General features: G+C 58.7%; 1 protein-coding gene across 1 annotated transcript in view; it reads left to right on the forward strand.

The window, feature by feature from the left end:
* Kcnb1 (potassium voltage-gated channel subfamily B member 1) overlaps positions 1-16,204 on the forward strand; it is a 76,370-nt gene extending 60,166 nt beyond the window's left edge. Inside the window, exon 2 of the mRNA XM_027946457.2 lies at positions 14,204-16,204. Coding sequence (XP_027802258.1) covers positions 14,204-16,204 — 2,001 coding nt within the window. The remainder of the gene's footprint in view (positions 1-14,203) is intronic.
* Positions 16,205-16,506: the final 302 nt, after the last annotated feature.

The raw sequence follows: 16,506 nt of genomic DNA on the forward strand, positions 1-16,506 counted from the left end.
ATCTGGCAGACACCTCCTGGCCCTCCGCAAGTTGAGTCCTGCTTCTGTTCCAACCCCACTACAGGTTCCTAAATGCAGCTGGAGGATCGAAAACCTACATCAAGCCATGCTGCTACTTTGCCAAGACCCTCCGTGGCTTCCAGGGCCCTCAGAATAGAAGTCTGTCTCATCCAATTGTGGGCCCGCCTCCTTCTCCCTCCTGCCTCATCTCTGACATGCTCCACTTTCCTCTCTGTCTCCAGGTGTGCAGCTCTCCTTGCTCTTTCTCTATCTCTTCCCTGTCTCAGGACCTTTGCACTTGCTGTTATCTCTTCCTGGAACACCTTTCCCAGGGTCTTACCATGCCTGGTTCCTCTGCATTCCTCACACATCACCTTCTTGGAGAGGCTCTCCCAGGCCACATGAGCTTAAGTAGCTCTGTCTTATTGAGGTGTGGCGGGATGGGTGGTGGAGAAGGGGAGGCGGCTTCCCAGCAGTCTAGAAGCGGCAGAGATGGGGAGGAAGCGCAGTGGGACCCTAGAGAATCGGCAGCGCACTTCCCTGCAGATGGGAAGGCGGGCCACGTGGGGGGTGAGGGGCTGCCCGCAGGCAGGGAGCACCCAGGACCCAGGCCAGGCCAGCCGTCCTAAAGGTCCCACGACTGTTTCTCTGCACTGTTTGATCTCTTCCCTCGTCCGTCGCTGGCCGCGCTCCTGATGATTTATTCCTGGGCTTAGAGGCCCAGAGCCCTGCAGAGGCCACACAGGCCTCAAGCTCTGTGCCCAGGCCACAAATCAGACTTGAACAGCTCAGGCCTGGGCTCCCCACCCGTCTGGGGCTTCCACGAAGGAACATGGACCGTCCGTGCCAAGGCTCAACCCGCATCTAGAGCTCATTTGCCTGTCCACAACCTAAAAAAGTTCCCAGCTCTGTCCCGGGAGCTCCTACCTGTCTGCCTGCTTCCTCCTTCCATTTCACCCCAGGGGAAACCGAGGCCCAGAGAGGTGACGTGATGTGCCAGAGGCTACCCAGGTGGCAAGAGCCAGGACTGGAACCCAGCTCTGGCCGACGTCTGAGTTTGCAGGGAAGACCCCACCGTCCATCTCCAACGTGCAGGAGCGTGGGGGAGTTCCAGTGCCCACAGGAGCCTTGGTGTCCCCTGAGCCATTGTCTGTGCAATCTCTAAGCATTCACCCCGCGGGGTGCCAGGGCTCTGGACCCTTCCCTGGAAACACCAGGTGGCAGCCAGGACCCTTGGGTGACATTTTTTGGGGGGGAGTGGGACTTTCAGGAATTTAGTTTAAATGCTAATCTGGCTCACTCTATTTTCGAACCCTGAGCCTTAGTTCCTGCTCCAACCAGACCCCAAGACAGGCTGGGAGAGTTAAAGTGTGGGAGGTTCCAGAAGAATCTAGAATCTGACCCACAGCCTGGAGCTCGGGGAGGGTCCACCAAATGCCATCTCTTCCAGTCCTCCACTCTGCCACCCCGTGGTCTATCCATGAAGGGAATTGCTGCAGTCCGGCTGCAGCAAAATAGGGAATAGCATTTGTGGAAGACTTACTGGGTGCCAGGCACCTACTATGTGAGATTCCATGTGGTTCGACCACTTCCTGGCTGTGTGACCCTAGGTGAGTCACTCTATGACTCTGAGCTATCTTACCTGTAAAATTAAGGTGATAACTCTGTTAGCCAGATCCCTTTATGTTTGTAAGCATCAAAAACCCAACCCAGGGCACAACCAGAGACATGAAAAATTGTGCTCTATACGTGCAATATGAATTGAAATGCACTCTGCTGTTATATATAACAAATTAGAATTTTAAAAAAAAACAACCCAAACCAGCCTGATTTTAAAATTCATTGGTTCATGTTATTGTAAAGCCCAAGGAAGTTGGTTTCAGGAATGGCTGGATTCAGATGCTCAAACAGCGTCATCAGAAATCTGCCTTTGACTCTTGGCAAAGACCCTCTGCTTCATCGACTTTTGTGGGAAGATTATTTCCAGAAGGCCAGAGATGACCCTCAGTCCCTGCAGGCTGACATCCCGTCAGCTCAGTAGCCTCTGCTGAGAGATAGCTCCTCTTTCCCAGTGATTCCAAAAAAAAGTAACAGGATGAGTCACGCCCACCCTTCTCAACGCACCCCTGACCCCGCTCGCCCACCCAGGGCCAAGCAGGCCTGAGTTCAAGTCTAGCTCTCCTGGGTGGCTCTGGGCACAGTATTTAGTTGCTGCAAGCTCCCTCCTGGGTGTGGTGGGTAATGCCACAGGACCCTGCTCACAGAAGGCGCTGGGCAAGGGTGGCTTTGCTCCTGCCAGCCTTCCCTGAGCCACACTGGGCTGACGGTGGCTCCCACCTCCAAGCTGGTGCAGCCGCAGCCACCTCTGCCCAGAACACCCCTCCCCCAGCTCTCCCCACTGGAATCCCATCAGCCTCCATGCCCAGCCTCCATGCCCAGCCTCCATGCCCAGCCTCCATGTCCAGAGGCTCCTTCCTCGGGCAGCCTCGCTGCTTTGTGTGTTGTGGCGCTCCCCACTGCAACCCAGGAATTAGGGGAGTGTCTGTCTTTGGGGGCTGGCACAGGAGTGAACGAGACGGTCATTTGACACAGTTGGCGCGGTGCCCGCAGAGTGGGCAACCAATGAGTGTGAGCTGTCATGATCGCCTCTGGATCGGCAGCCGTTCAGCTGCTGATTCAGGCTTGCATTTCCTCCTAGCGCTGCGGAGAAGATGGAGGTTCCATAACGTTGTGTTTGGCGGTCCTCGCCAGCCACGGCTTCTAAGCCCCTCCATCCGTCCACCCGTCAGTCCACCCATCCTTCCATCTGTCCACTCATCCGGCCGACCATCAGCCATCCTTGAACCATCCCTGAACCATTCATTTATCAAATGGACCCATATTTGCGAAGTGCCCACCCACACCAGGCTCCGGGCTGGGCAGTGAGGATCCAACCCTCCTGCAGTCCCCAGCTCCCAGGTCGGTGGGAAGGCCCCAAAGAACTGGGTAGAGGAGACACTGCAGATTTGACACATCAAAGTGGGGAAATGTGGTTTTAAAATCAGGCTGGCTTGGGTTGGGTTTCTTTTTTTTAAATTCTAATTTGTTATATATAACAGCAGAGTGCATTTCAATTCATATTGCACGTATAGAGCACAATTTTTCATGTCTCTGGTTGTGCCCTGGGTTGGGTTTTTGATGCTTACAAATATTAAGGGATCTGGCTAACAGAATTATCACCTTAGTTTTACAGGTAAGATAGCTCAGAGTCATAGAGTGACTCACCTAGGGTCACACAGCCAGGTTGTTTTGAACTGGGTGGTCAGGGACAGCCCCTCCACAGAGAGAAAGACCTGTCAAAGAAACATCTGGTAGGAGAACATTCCAGGCAGAGAAAGAGCACGTGCCAAGGACCTGAGGCAGGAGGGAGCTGGGCATGTGGAGGGGCAGGGTGACTGGAAGGGCTGCCTGTGTGGAAGGTGGCAGGGGAGGCGAGACCTGAGAGACCGTCAGAGGCCAGGTCAGCAGGGCTGTGGGTGCCTCGTGTAAGTGCGGGTTTCCCATGGGGCCTCGGGGGCTTTCAGAGGAGTGACAAGGCTTAGTTCCTACCTTTAAGAGATGGCCCTGGCGGGCAGTAAAAGGCCGAGTCCCCCCCTCCCCCCGGAGCTCCCACTTCAGTCTGCAGGAAGCTGGGAAGGCTTTTTTGAGGAGGTGACATTTCGACTGAGTCCTAAAATAAGTAAGAAACCAAACTGTGGGGGGGCTGGGGGCGGGGGCGGTGGTGGAAAGGAGCTGCCCGGGCCCAGGCCCAGTGAACCAGGGGGTGCCGGGGAGTGCGAGGAGCCCAGGTGGGGGGCAAGGAGGGGAGCAGAGGGGACTGGGGAGACGGAGCCACAACACTATTGATGGTCGCAGGGCGTCCTGTGCAGGACGTGGAGGGGTCCCTGACGGCCGCCCGTCGCCTCTTCCCCGAGGCCCTCGCTGGCCCTCGCTCCTCCCCCAGGGCCTCTCCGCTCGCTGTCCCCTCTGCCCAGGACGCTGTGCCAGGCCCCGCCCCGTCGCCTCCTCGCACTCGGACCTGACGCCCCAGGGGGCTGAGAGTCCTGGTGAGCCCCCGAAACTGAGGCTCAGAGAGGTGGAGACACTCGTCCAGGAGCTCAGAGCTGGGAAATGGGGACGCTGGGGTGGGAAGACGGGTCGGGAGGGTAGAGGAGATGAACCGCAGGCTCAGGTCTTGACCACACGGTCCAGCGCCGCCGCCTGCCGGGTGGCCTCACTGATCTTCAAATTCCACTCCCCGGGCTGGACCAGTGGACGGTGGACAAGGCTCATCTCGGAGGGGGGGATGGGGACGCTCCACGGAGGAGACTCTTCCCGAGATCACTTTGACCCCCTTTTGGCGGGCGTTGTGTGAGGCCGGGGAGGTGGCCATTGTGCCCACCCTGTGCCATGGGAGGCCTGGTACCCCGTGAGGCCTGGTCCCGTCCTCTGGGGCTGGCTCACTGCCCCGGCCCGGCCACCCAGCCTTCCCTGGGGGGAGAGCTGGGTGGAAACCAGAGGATGGAATCTAATCCGACTCTGGGATGTTCTAGAATGTGCTGCGGCATAGCCACCCCTGGACCCCGCGCAGCAGTCTGTGGGAGCCCCTGGGCCCCTTAGTGGCACCCGCCTCCTGCAGGCATGGCCATGGGCCCAGGGACACAGGCAGCCCTGGGGACACCCAGCCCCCCAGAGCACCAGGGAGAAGAGGGGACCGGCCACCCGGGAGTCCAGGGCCTCTTCGCCCCAGGCTGCAGGTCCACTCCTACGGGCTGCCCTCCCCACGCTGGCTGATGACGTCAGTGAGACTCAATGCCTTACTTTATGTTGAAAAGTAGAAATGCCAGCAGTGTTTTCCGCACCCCGGTGTATCGCGGTGTGCGCACACCCACGCAGGGACCCTCTCCTTGCCTGTTGTGCAATGTTTTCTAGGTTCCAAAGCACTGGCTGGGTCCCCATGAGGGAGGCGGATCTCACCAGTCGGGGGGCAGGAAGTGGTCACTTCTGGGCTCAGGCATGAGTCCTCCATGCTGATCCTTCCCCTGCTTGGCCACCTATCAAGATGGGAGGGCCACTAGACGTCGGAGTCACCAGTTGGAAAGAATCCAATGCTGGAGACCCAGCCCGACCCTCAGTGGATATTGCATGAGAAAGACCAGAGACGGGAAGACACTTGCCTGAGGGTGCCCAGCCAGAACTGAGGAATAGGTCTCCTGACGACTCACCTGCACCTTTCTTCCCAGTGTGAATCTCTACTCAGACTAATCTGCTACAAGAGAAAGATCCACCCTTAAGTCCCCCAAATGCCTCTTTCTTGGTGTATGTTGGGCATTGCCCAGCAAATCTGGCTCTTGTCAGGTCTGGCCACTCACAGCGCCGTCACTTTGACGTTAGCCAGAGGCAGCGTCTTTCTGAGGCCCGTAGTAAACTCCCCTGAGCCAGCCCAGCCACCTTGGCCAAGCTTCCGGAAGCCAGCACCCCTCCCCGACCTGCCGGACCAGAGGCCAGGGCTGTCTGTGGCAGGGGACGAGACCTCATGGCGTGGCACTCCCAGCTCCTCGGGGTTACTCAGCCCCCTGCTCTCTGCAGCAGGGATGGGTCCCCGCCATTCATCACCTTGACACCCACAGTCTCCCTGGCTGCTCACGCCCTCTGCACACAGGGACGTGGCAGGAAGGACTTGCCCCTTCAGAAGCAGCCCCCCTCGCCCTGCCCTCTGCAGGGAACAGGGCGGGCCCTCCTCCTCCCCACGAGGATCGTCCTCAGGTGGGCAGGAGGCCGTGACGGGTCCAGCTCCCCCAAATTCCTGCCTTTGGCAAAGCTCATGGGAACTCACTTGGCCTGCTAGGAAGACAGTGCCCAACCCGGTGCCCATGAGGAAGAGTCGGTCACCTCAGGAAGAGGGTTCCATGGGGCATAAATGAAAGATCCTAACCCAGCCCGGCGTAGGCTCCCCGGTAATCTCAGAGACAAGGGAGGCTGAGGCAGGAGGATCCCAAGTTCCAAGCCAGCCTCAGCAACTTAGCAAAACCCAGCCCCAAAATAAAAAAAATAAAAAGGGTTGGGGTTGCTAAGTGGTAAAGTGACCCTGGGTTCAATCCCCAGAGCCAAAAACAAAACAAGAAACGATAACCCAGACCCCTGGACGCTGGAATAAGAAAGATGTTTAAAAAGAAAAGAGCAAAACCCAGCGCCTTGGAGTCTGAAAGCTGCAGGTTTAAACTCTTCTACGTGTTTACCTTGCACTTTTGTTCTCCGAGCCTCAGTTTACCCAGTTGTAAACGGGGTGACCTGCAGGATTGTGAACAGGGAGGAATGGGGTCCTTTGTTCCATTCACGTCTCCTGAGCATCTGCTGCAGGTGCTGACGATTCTGGATTTGGAGAACGTCAGGCTCAACCCGGCCCTCGAGTTGCTTAGTCTAGGGAGGTGGACGGAATGTAAGACCGCAGTGTAGACGGTGCCGTGGGGAGCAGGGCCCGAGAGCCCAAGACGGGGGATCCGAGTTGGTCAGGAAGGGAGGCTTCCCTGAGGAGGTGGGCCCCAAGCTGAGGTAGGAAGGAGGAGCTCACCAGGCAGCGGGAGGGAAGAGCACCCGGGCAGAGGGAAGGGCCTGGGCAGGCTCCAAGCAGGACGAGTCCTGGGGTCCACGCGGGGCAAAGGATGCTGGCGGCCGGGGTGAGCGGGGAGAGGAGCTGGGGCGGGGTTAGTCTGTCGGTAACCACCTGTAGCCCAAGAGGGTTGCTCCTGCCCGGGCCACCACATCTGCCTCCCAGCCAGCAAGAAGGGGAGGGAGAAAGGCTTGATCATCTCTGCTCACCTTCTCCTGCTGAGCTTGATCACGTGACCACAGTGAGCTGCAAGGGAAGCTGGGAAATGTGGTCTTTTTTCTGGGCAGCCCTGTGTCCCCGAGGCTCTGTGCTGGTGGAACAGGATAGATACGGGGGTGTCCAGAGGACTTGGCCACCGTGGGCCAGAGAGGCCGTGAGAGACCAGGAAGGAGCCTGTTGCAGTGGTCCTGGTGGGAGGGGCTGGTGGCTTGGGACAGACGGTGGTGCAAGTGGAGAGGCTGGGCCAGATGCAGGGACGTTTGTGAACAGGCAGTGACCAGGCTGGGCCACAGGCTGTTTGTGGGGAACAAAGGAAGAGATGGGGTGTAGCAAGAGGACCCCTGAGTCCCTGGCTTGTGCCATCTTGTCTGGAAGGTTCTTCACATGTGTTAGGAGGTCAGCAAGTGGCTGTCGCCCTCACTATTGCTTCAGGCCGGTCCAGGGTCACAAGCCCAGGACCTGCAGGTAAGGCAAGGCCTGGACCCCTGGGGTGGGGGCCTGTGTGGGCCCCAGGGGCAGCTGCTCTGGAGCGCCCACCCGTGGTCGCCCCTGGGGAGGCAGGTCAGGTGAGAGGGCTTCTGGTTTTCCCAAGGGAACCCAAACACCTGGCTCTATGTGAAATCTCCCCATTTTGAAACTAGGGCAAGTAGGTAAAAGTGAATTTCTCAGCTCTGCAGGTCACAGGGGCGGGGTCCTCGGCAGGGCCCACTCCCTTCCGCCTCTGGGCCTCCTTCTCCTGGGGAAGGCCCTACACGGGCCCCTGGGTTCTGTCCCTGTGTGCCCAGCGGTCCCTGCGGCTCCTGACTCCAGTTCACCCCCCTCCCCGTCATGGCCCCCACCTGGGCGGAGGGGGACAACCCCCGCCCCCAGTCCCCTAATCGGATCTGGCCAGTGACCCTTCTAATTAAAACTCCCCAACAGTAATCCCCCTTTAAAGCCGGGAAGCGGAAGCTCCATAAAAGGACGGAAGGTCTTGAAGGTCCGGAACCTCCTCCTCCTCCTCTGCCCTCGAGTAGCTCCTGGGGAGACCGCGGGCCTGAGCTCAGGCCCCGTCCACTGCTGGCAAGCCGCGTGCCCCTAAAACGTCACTGCGTCACTCGTGCTCCAAGCCTCAGCATTCATTTTCTTGTTCCTTAATCTATGGACTATTTGGGGAGCTCCCGCTCTGGCTCTGTCCCCAGCGGGGGACACAGGCCATTCCCGAGCAGCTGGCCCTGTGGTGGGAGGTGCCCGGGCTCTGGGAGACCCGGGAAGGAGCGGACTCAGGCCACCCTGAGGACGAGAGTGTTCCTGGGGCTCATCAGTGGCCTCCACGCTGGGGCTTGAATGGGCACCAGGGTCAGCCAGGTGTGCGAGGTGGGGCATCTGGGGGTGAGTGGCTGACTGCGGGGCATCTTGGGGCAGTAAGCGGTTTCGCCAGGATTCAGTGTGGAGTCTGCAGTGGGCGGAATGATCTGGAGAGAGAGGAAGGTCATCTGGACAGAACGTCCCATTCCCTTCTCGTGCCTCATCAGGCCCTCTCTGGCCTCCTCTCCTCTCACTCTCCCCCTCACCACGCAGCCCCAGCCACAGTGACTTTCTTATGTTGCTCAATATGCCAAGCCCATTCCCACCCCAGGGCCTTTGCATGTGTGGTGCCTGCTGCCTGGGATGACACTTACTCCCTCTCATCCTTCAGTCTCAGCAACAGGCACGTCCTGGGAGAGTCCTCCCTGACCGTTCTCACCCTGGGAGAGTCCTCACGTGGACACCTGGTGTTTCTCTCCTGGAGCCCCTGCTTTGCTTTCCTGGGTCACGTGCACACGTAACACTGTCTGACATCACCCTGCTCCTGGACTGGCTTATTTTTTTCTTCTACCTCTCTACCTTCCAGCCACAGGAAGACAGTCTTTCTTATTAATGCTGCAACCCTACCAATGGCGTAGCACTTAGTAAGTGCTCAATAAACACATGCTAACCAACAGGGAGGGACTGGAGCTCTGTCCAAGAGCGTCCAGGGCAGGCTTCACGGCAGACCTGCGGCTTTCTCAGGTGTGCGGCCGCCCCAGTGGTGGTGGGGATTAAAGGCAATGGGATTCCCTTTGTAAAAACAACTTCCTATAGTTCTATTGAGGCACATTTTACATTCCACATAATTCACCCATTTCCGACGTACAGTTCAATGACTTTTCATCAATGTACCCAGCTGTGCCGCCGTCATCCTAAGTCAGTTTTAGGACATTCTCATTATCCCGGGGAAATCCCTCCTGTCCGTTAGCGGCTAATCCCTCACCCGCCCTGCAGCCACCAATCTCCGGGGTGTCCTCGCAGCCCTGCCTCAGCTGGACACTCATGGAGATGGCATCGGGTGGGAGTGGCCCTCCTGGCTGGCTTCTGTTCCACCCGCCCCGTCTCCTGGATGCAGTGCGTGAGTGCTTCTCATGCATGGAGAATGTTGCCCTGTGACAGGCCACGCCGAGTTTGTCCCCTCGCCAGTCAGTCGGAGGACACCGGGCTGCTCTGCGACGGGGGCGCGTGCGGCTGGGGTGAGCAGGCCCCGAGCGTCCCCGTGGCCGGGGCTCTGGGTGACTCACAGTCTTGACGCCATGGCTGGTGTGCTGTGGCCACGTCCCTTCTCTGCTGGACTCCCGTCCTTGCCTCCTCCACGTAGCCAGCACAGCAGGGCAGCACGGGGACCCACAGTGTGGCAGCGGCAGTTAGGACCAGGGGCCTGGCTCCCAGCCCTCACCTGACCCTGAGGACGCCCAGCTTCCATCTCTGTCCTGGACACCAAAGCCCCTCCCCACAGGGAGGGAATCTGGGGACAGCGCCCTGTCCCTGGGGCTCCAGCCTGCGTTCCCTAGGGGCCTGGAATCCCACCAGACCCCGCTGGGCTCCCATCCCAGGAAAACTGAAGCCCTGTTAGGGCCTGAGCTGAGCCAGGAGGACTCCCTGGTGACAGCTGGTCCCCATGCTCCGTCCCAGGGAGTGGATCACTCCGTCCTGGGTTTAAGAGATGCTCAGAGGACGCCTCTGCCTCAGCCAGCTGTGAGGGGCCCGCAGACGCAGACCTAGGGCTGGCCTTCTAGAAGCAACCATCCAGGTGGGGTTGGGGCTAACAGCAACCTGAATCATGATTTAATAACACTGCCTGTCACGTGGCCACTTAAGAGGTAGGAAATGCAGGTTCAGAGAGGGCAAGGGACTTGTCCAAGACCACACAGCTGCAAAGACTCAAACCCAAGTCCCAAACCAGCTTATGACTAAATGTAGGCTGTGGAGCCGTGAAAACAAGAGCCGCTGAGCCTCGGGCGGCCCTGAGGCCTTGTGAACTCACCAGGTGCTCACTGCAATGGCGCCATGATCCCCCGTTTTACAGGTGGGGAAACTGAGGCACAGAGGGCGTAACTGACCCGTGGAAGCTCCCTGGGCAGGGAGTGTGGCCCCGACTCTATGGGCTTCAGTGGGTCTGGAAGAGGAAGACGTTCTGCTGCCCAGAGGGCTTGGCACGGAGCCCCCGCTGCGTGGCCGCACTTCCCACAGGATGCAGGGCACAGAGCTGGGGCCTGGGGGCCCTGAGCCCCAACGCGACCCCCCAGCAGGCCCCCTGGGCATCTGGGCTGCGGAGAGGGCGGGAGGACGTGTTCTCAGGTTCCAAGGGGGAGGGCTGCCTTAGAAAAACAGGCTCCAAGATGGGACAATGAGCTGGGTGCATAATTCATGCGTCTGTCACAGAACATCAGTCCTGGGCCTTCCCCGAGTGACCTGGGGTTAGAAACTGGAGCAGGCTCCCCGCAGCCTCGGAGGAAAACAGGTCCTCCCGCGTCTTAAAGGGACACGCTCTGCTCCCGGAGTCCGCGCCTTGCACACAGGCGCCCCCTTCCAGGAGTCAGAGACGGGAGCAGCTCCCGAAGGGCTCAGCCGAAGGCCACTGGCTGCCCACAAGACCCGACCCCCTCTGTGCCCAGCCGGTGCCAACAGCTCTACACGCCCCCACGCTGCCACCTGTGAGGGGCTGCCCCTGGCACGTCCCAGGGTCCCTGGGCCTTGGTACTCTCGGCTTTTCAGGCCGGTGCTTCTGGGCATCGGTGGATATCGCACAGCACCCTGAGCCACCGGCCCAGGTCAGTAGCACCCTGCCCCCAGCTGTGACAACGGAAAGTTTCTGCAGAAATTGCTAAGTGTCCCCTGGGGGTCAAAATCGTTCCCAGCTGAGAATCACGGGATGCAGCCTTCCGATGCTCCAGGTCACCCAGCCAAGGAGGTCAGAACTGGGGCCAGCCGCAGGGCCCGCTCCCCTGCCGTCTGCTCGGGAGCTCCAGAGTCTGCCACCACAAGTTTATCCCAGGGACCACTCATTCATTTTGATGGGTATTTAGTGCATGAATCAATAGCATGAAAAATCAGCCATTTGCATATATATGCATACTATTAAGGCTAAACTACCGCCTGGAAGGTAGATGGGGGTCTTGTTTTGTTTTGCTATTCACCTTCACCTTTAGGGAAAGAGTGGTCCACGGAGCGGAAGGACACACGCAGTGAGGTACCCCGACAGGGACGATCTGTTTAGAGGCGCGCATATTCGTAAGGAAAACTATGCACAAAAGCAAAAGGAAAAGAAACTCCTTACACCAATTGCCTCTGGGGTGGAGGGGGGACACCAGGGGGTATCAGCGTCACTGCTACCGGCTCCTATCCCCAACTTAGTGGTGGCTTCATTAGTGTCAGACGCTACATGTGAAGCGGGGCTGCTCTCGTATGTAACAAAGATTTCATTTTACAGTGATCACAAATTTTTTTCTTTCAATGGATGCAAATCAGGACACTAGGACTCAAAAGCTCGTTGTTCTGAAAACAGAGGACACTTTGGGGGTAACTGTAGCGAGAGTGCAAAAGCGGGGGAGGCCCGAGGCTGGGGGAGCGCCCCGGCAGCGCACCCCACCTTCAGAGCCAGCTGTTCTGCGCAGGCGCAGAGCTCCGCCCGGGGCATCCCTAACCCAGGCAGGGACGCCCCCTTCCAGGTGGAGGGCTGAAGCCTGGCCCTGGCCTTCCCACTTGCGCCTCCATGGACTTGTGCGATTAACCTCTGTCGTGGGTCACTGCCTGAGCAGGCTCTGGGCGCCGAGGTAAACCTCAGAACCAACTCACGTCCCCAGTGCCCACAGGTTCTGGGCAGCAGCAGGGATGTGTGTGGTGAGTGTCCCCAGGTATGGCAAATGATGCCGACCCTGAGGACGGAGGGGCCGTCCCTGCCTAGGGAAAGCAGGGGCGACCTCAGAGGGGAGGAGCCTGGGCTGGGTTTTAAATGATGGGTCCGAAGGAATTCCCCGACAGAGGCCAGAGGCCCCGACTCGCAGAACCTACCCACAGAGGCACGTGGCAAGGCTTGGGGACCTGTGGCAGGGGAGGCCAGGGAAAGGGGTCAGAGGCAACAGGAAGCCATGCATCCTTCCTGGGGCCAGAGACCTCATGCTCACCCACGCTGGGACAGGTTTACGTACAGGGTACAGCAGGCCACTCAGAGGCCACTCAGAGGCTGGCAGTGGGGGCCAATGCACCGCTCACGCGTGGACACGTCTGTCCACACGGCAGCTCGCTGGGGCATGTATGGTTGTGACCATCCCATTTTGCAGATGAGAAAACTGAGGCTTTGCGAGGTTAAATAGCTTGTCCAAGGTAAGGCAGTGGCAGAGCTGGGGCTTGGGAAGCCAAGGTAGGCAGGCACCAGTGCCCGTGCTCCTAACTGCTGCCCACCCGGCCTCTTACGTTGCTCCCGTGGCCCCACTGCCCCTCCTCTGCCTCTTGCCTTCCTTCTCTGGTGTCTCCTGGAAGAAGGTTGGGCTTTCTCCAATTTTTTGTGCCCTCCCTGACCCCTGTAGCTTGGGACACACTTGCTTGGGGCATGGGCTTCTCCTGACGCTGGTTCAGTTCTAGATTCTACCTGACCATCCTGTCCAAAGGTCACCCTTCTGTCACTCACACCCCTCCCGCATCCCCGAGTACAGATTCTCAGAGACAGGTTGGCTGAGCCCTGGGTACTGGCCGGCTCAGCCTGGATCCTCTGCCACCCTGGGCTGACCAGTGCTAGGCAGGAGGAAGCAGCCAAGCCTGGCAGCAGGGCCCGTCCCTTCAGTTGGTCAAGGGAGGGTGACTCTCCAAAAAGAGGGCGGGTGAGCGGCCCAGGAGGCATGCTCAGGGTTTGGGTCTTGCCCAAGAGTCCTGGAGACTCACTCAGCCGAGAAGTAACGTGACTGAATTTGTATTTTTTAAAAAAGACCCTAGAGCAGTCCCTCCCACCACCCACAGCCTGGATTCCATTTCCATTCCCACAAACATCCACTGAGACTCCTTTGGACCAAACACTTCTTTTGTGTGTGTGTGAATGTAGGGGGGGGCGGGGAACCAGAGATTGATCCCAGGGGCACTCGACCACTGAGCCACATCCCAGTCCTTTTTTTATTTTTTATTTTGAGACAGGGTCTTACTAAGTTGCTGAGGCTGGATTTGAACTTGCCATCCTCCTGCCTCAGCCTCCTGAGCCACTGGGATTATAGGTGTGTGCCACTATAACAGTCCCAAGCCCTGTTCTTGCTGCAGGGGATACAGTGGCCGTTAAGACAAGGTCCTTAGTCCCAGCAGTTCATAGTCCAACCAAGAGTTAATAATGTGGATCCAGGATGTCTGGCCTCCTTGAAAACCACCTGCTAAATTTCATGTTTGAGCATCTTTCTAGCCAAGGGGTCTTTTGCTTTTGTCTGACCTTTAACCTAGCCTTGAGAGCTCATGCTCTGGGGTCAGACTGACCTGGGTTAAAATTCCGTCTCTGCCACTTGCTAGATGCCACTTTCTAGTTTCCCCATTTGGTCAATGGAGTGAATATTATTTAATTGGGTTACTGTACAAATGGGGACAGTATCACGTGGCAAGTGTCTGACACACGCACCCACAAAGGGCAACTCCCAGTATCATTAGCACCAGGCCGCACAAGCAGCGCCCACCCAGGAATCCCATAAACCACCTGTCTAGCTCAGGAGCCAGGTCCAGACCACTGCCTATTTTTAAATAAAGTTTTATTGAAACACGACTGTGCGCATTTGTCTCTGTGCTGTCCCAGCTGCTCTCATGCCACACCTGCAGAGTCCAGTGGTGGCCAGAGAGGAGGCAGGGGTGGCCCCTGGTGTCCCGGTCAGCTGAGCTCCTTTCAGACCTCTGGCTCTCCATTTTCACACCCGGAGGATAAATGACTTGAGTGAGTCCTCTTTCGGGCTCAAGACTCGATCATTAAGTGACAAGCGGGTGGGGAAAGCTCGCAGGCCCTGCAGACACCAGGGTCACCGTGACCTTCAGTCGTGCTAACTCGCTCCTCCCTTCTCGCAGATCCTGGCCATCATCTCCATCATGTTCATCGTCCTCTCCACCATCGCCCTGTCCCTCAACACGCTGCCCGAGCTGCAGAGCCTCGATGAGTTTGGCCAGAGCACGGACAACCCGCAGCTGGCCCACGTGGAGGCCGTGTGCATCGCGTGGTTCACCATGGAGTACCTGCTCCGCTTCCTGTCCTCGCCCAAGAAGTGGAAGTTCTTCAAGGGCCCCCTCAACGCCATCGACCTGCTGGCCATCCTGCCCTACTACGTCACCATCTTCCTCACCGAGTCCAACAAGAGCGTGCTGCAGTTCCAGAACGTGCGCCGCGTGGTCCAGATCTTCCGCATCATGCGCATTCTCCGCATCCTGAAGCTCGCGCGCCACTCCACCGGCCTCCAGTCCCTGGGCTTCACCCTGCGCCGGAGCTACAACGAGCTGGGCCTGCTCATCCTCTTCCTCGCCATGGGCATCATGATCTTCTCCAGCCTCGTCTTCTTTGCTGAGAAGGACGAGGACGACACCAAGTTCAAAAGCATCCCGGCCTCTTTCTGGTGGGCCACCATCACCATGACGACTGTCGGGTACGGAGACATCTATCCCAAGACTCTCCTGGGGAAGATAGTGGGGGGACTTTGCTGCATCGCCGGGGTCCTGGTGATCGCTCTTCCCATCCCCATCATCGTCAACAACTTCTCCGAGTTCTACAAGGAGCAGAAGAGGCAGGAGAAAGCCATCAAGCGAAGAGAGGCTCTGGAGAGGGCCAAGAGGAATGGCAGCATCGTATCCATGAACATGAAGGACGCTTTTGCCAGGAGCATTGAGATGATGGACATCGTGATTGAGAAAAATGGAGATAAGAAGGATAAACTCCAAGACAACCACTTGTCTCCCAACAAGTGGAAATGGACAAAGAGGACACTGTCTGAAACCAGCTCCAGTAAGTCCTTTGAAACCAAGGAGCAGGGATCCCCTGAGAAGGCCAGATCGTCTTCTAGTCCTCAGCACCTGAATGTCCAGCAGCTGGAAGACATGTACAATAAGATGGCCAAGACCCAGTCCCAACCCATCCTCACTACCAAGGAGTCTGCAACACAGAGCAAACCAAAGGAAGAACTTGAAATGGAGAGTATCCCCAGCCCCGTAGCCCCTCTGCCCACGCGCACGGAAGGGGTCATTGACATGCGCAGCATGTCGAGCATCGACAGCTTCATCAGCTGTGCCACAGACTTCCCCGAGGCCACCAGGTTCTCCCACAGTCCTCTGGCTTCACTGCCCATCAAGGCTGGGGGCAGCATGGCTCCAGAGGTGGGCTGGCGGGGAGCCCTGGGGGCCAGCGGGGGCCGGCTGGGGGAGGCCAACTCCACCCCCGACGGCAGCCACTCCTCGAGCTTCCTCATCGAGAGCCCCAAGAGCTCCATGAAGACCAACAACCCCCTGAAGCTCCGAGCACTCAAAGTCAACTTCATGGAGGGGGACCCCAGTCCCCTGCTCCCCGTTCTGGGGATGTACCCCGACCCTCTTAGGAATAGGGGGGGCGCTGCGGCCGCTGTCGCAGGACTGGAGCGCGCCACCCTCCTGGACAAGCCCGTGCTGAGCCCAGAGTCCTCCGTCTACACCACGGCAAGTGCTAGGACGCCCCCCAGGTCGCCCGAGAAACCCACAGCAATAGCATTCAGCTTCGAAGCCGGCGTCCACCAGTACATCGACGCCGACACGGACGACGAGGGGCAGCTGCTCTACAGCGTGGACTCCAGCCCTCCTAGGAGCCTCCACGGGGGCACCAGTCCCAAGCTCAGCCTGGGCCCCAGAGCGGACAAGAACCACCTCGAGAGCTCCCCGGTGCCTACCTCCCCCAAGTTCCTTCCGCAGAACTGCCTTTACCCCGCGGAGGCGCTGACTGGAAGGGGCCCCGGGGCCCAGGAGAAGTGCAAACTCGAGAACCACCTCTCCCCCGACGTCCGGGTGCTGCCCGGGGGAGGGGCCCTGGGGAGCAGCAAGGATCAGAGCTTGTGAACTGGCCGCGGAGGCCAGCGTGCAGGTGGGGCCCAGGGGGGGGGGCGGCTGGCTGCTGCCGCAGAGCTCTCCCGGGTGGACTCGGGACAGAGAGTCTCAGCAAAGCCCCCAGGGACTCCAGAGAAGGTCCCCTAAGACCCGGAGAGCCAGGACAGGCCCGTCAGCATGAAACCGGCCATGCCGGGGGGGACAGCGGCTCCCTGTACCAACCCTGCTGCCCTCTGTGGGAGATGACAGGAGCTCACAGCCACCACCACCGCAGCGCCACCTAACTGAGGCCACCCACTCCCCGCTCTTCTCTC

The sequence above is a fragment of the Marmota flaviventris genome, chromosome 2, assembly GCF_047511675.1.
Source record: "Marmota flaviventris isolate mMarFla1 chromosome 2, mMarFla1.hap1, whole genome shotgun sequence".
Classification (NCBI taxonomy): Eukaryota; Metazoa; Chordata; class Mammalia; order Rodentia; family Sciuridae; genus Marmota; species Marmota flaviventris.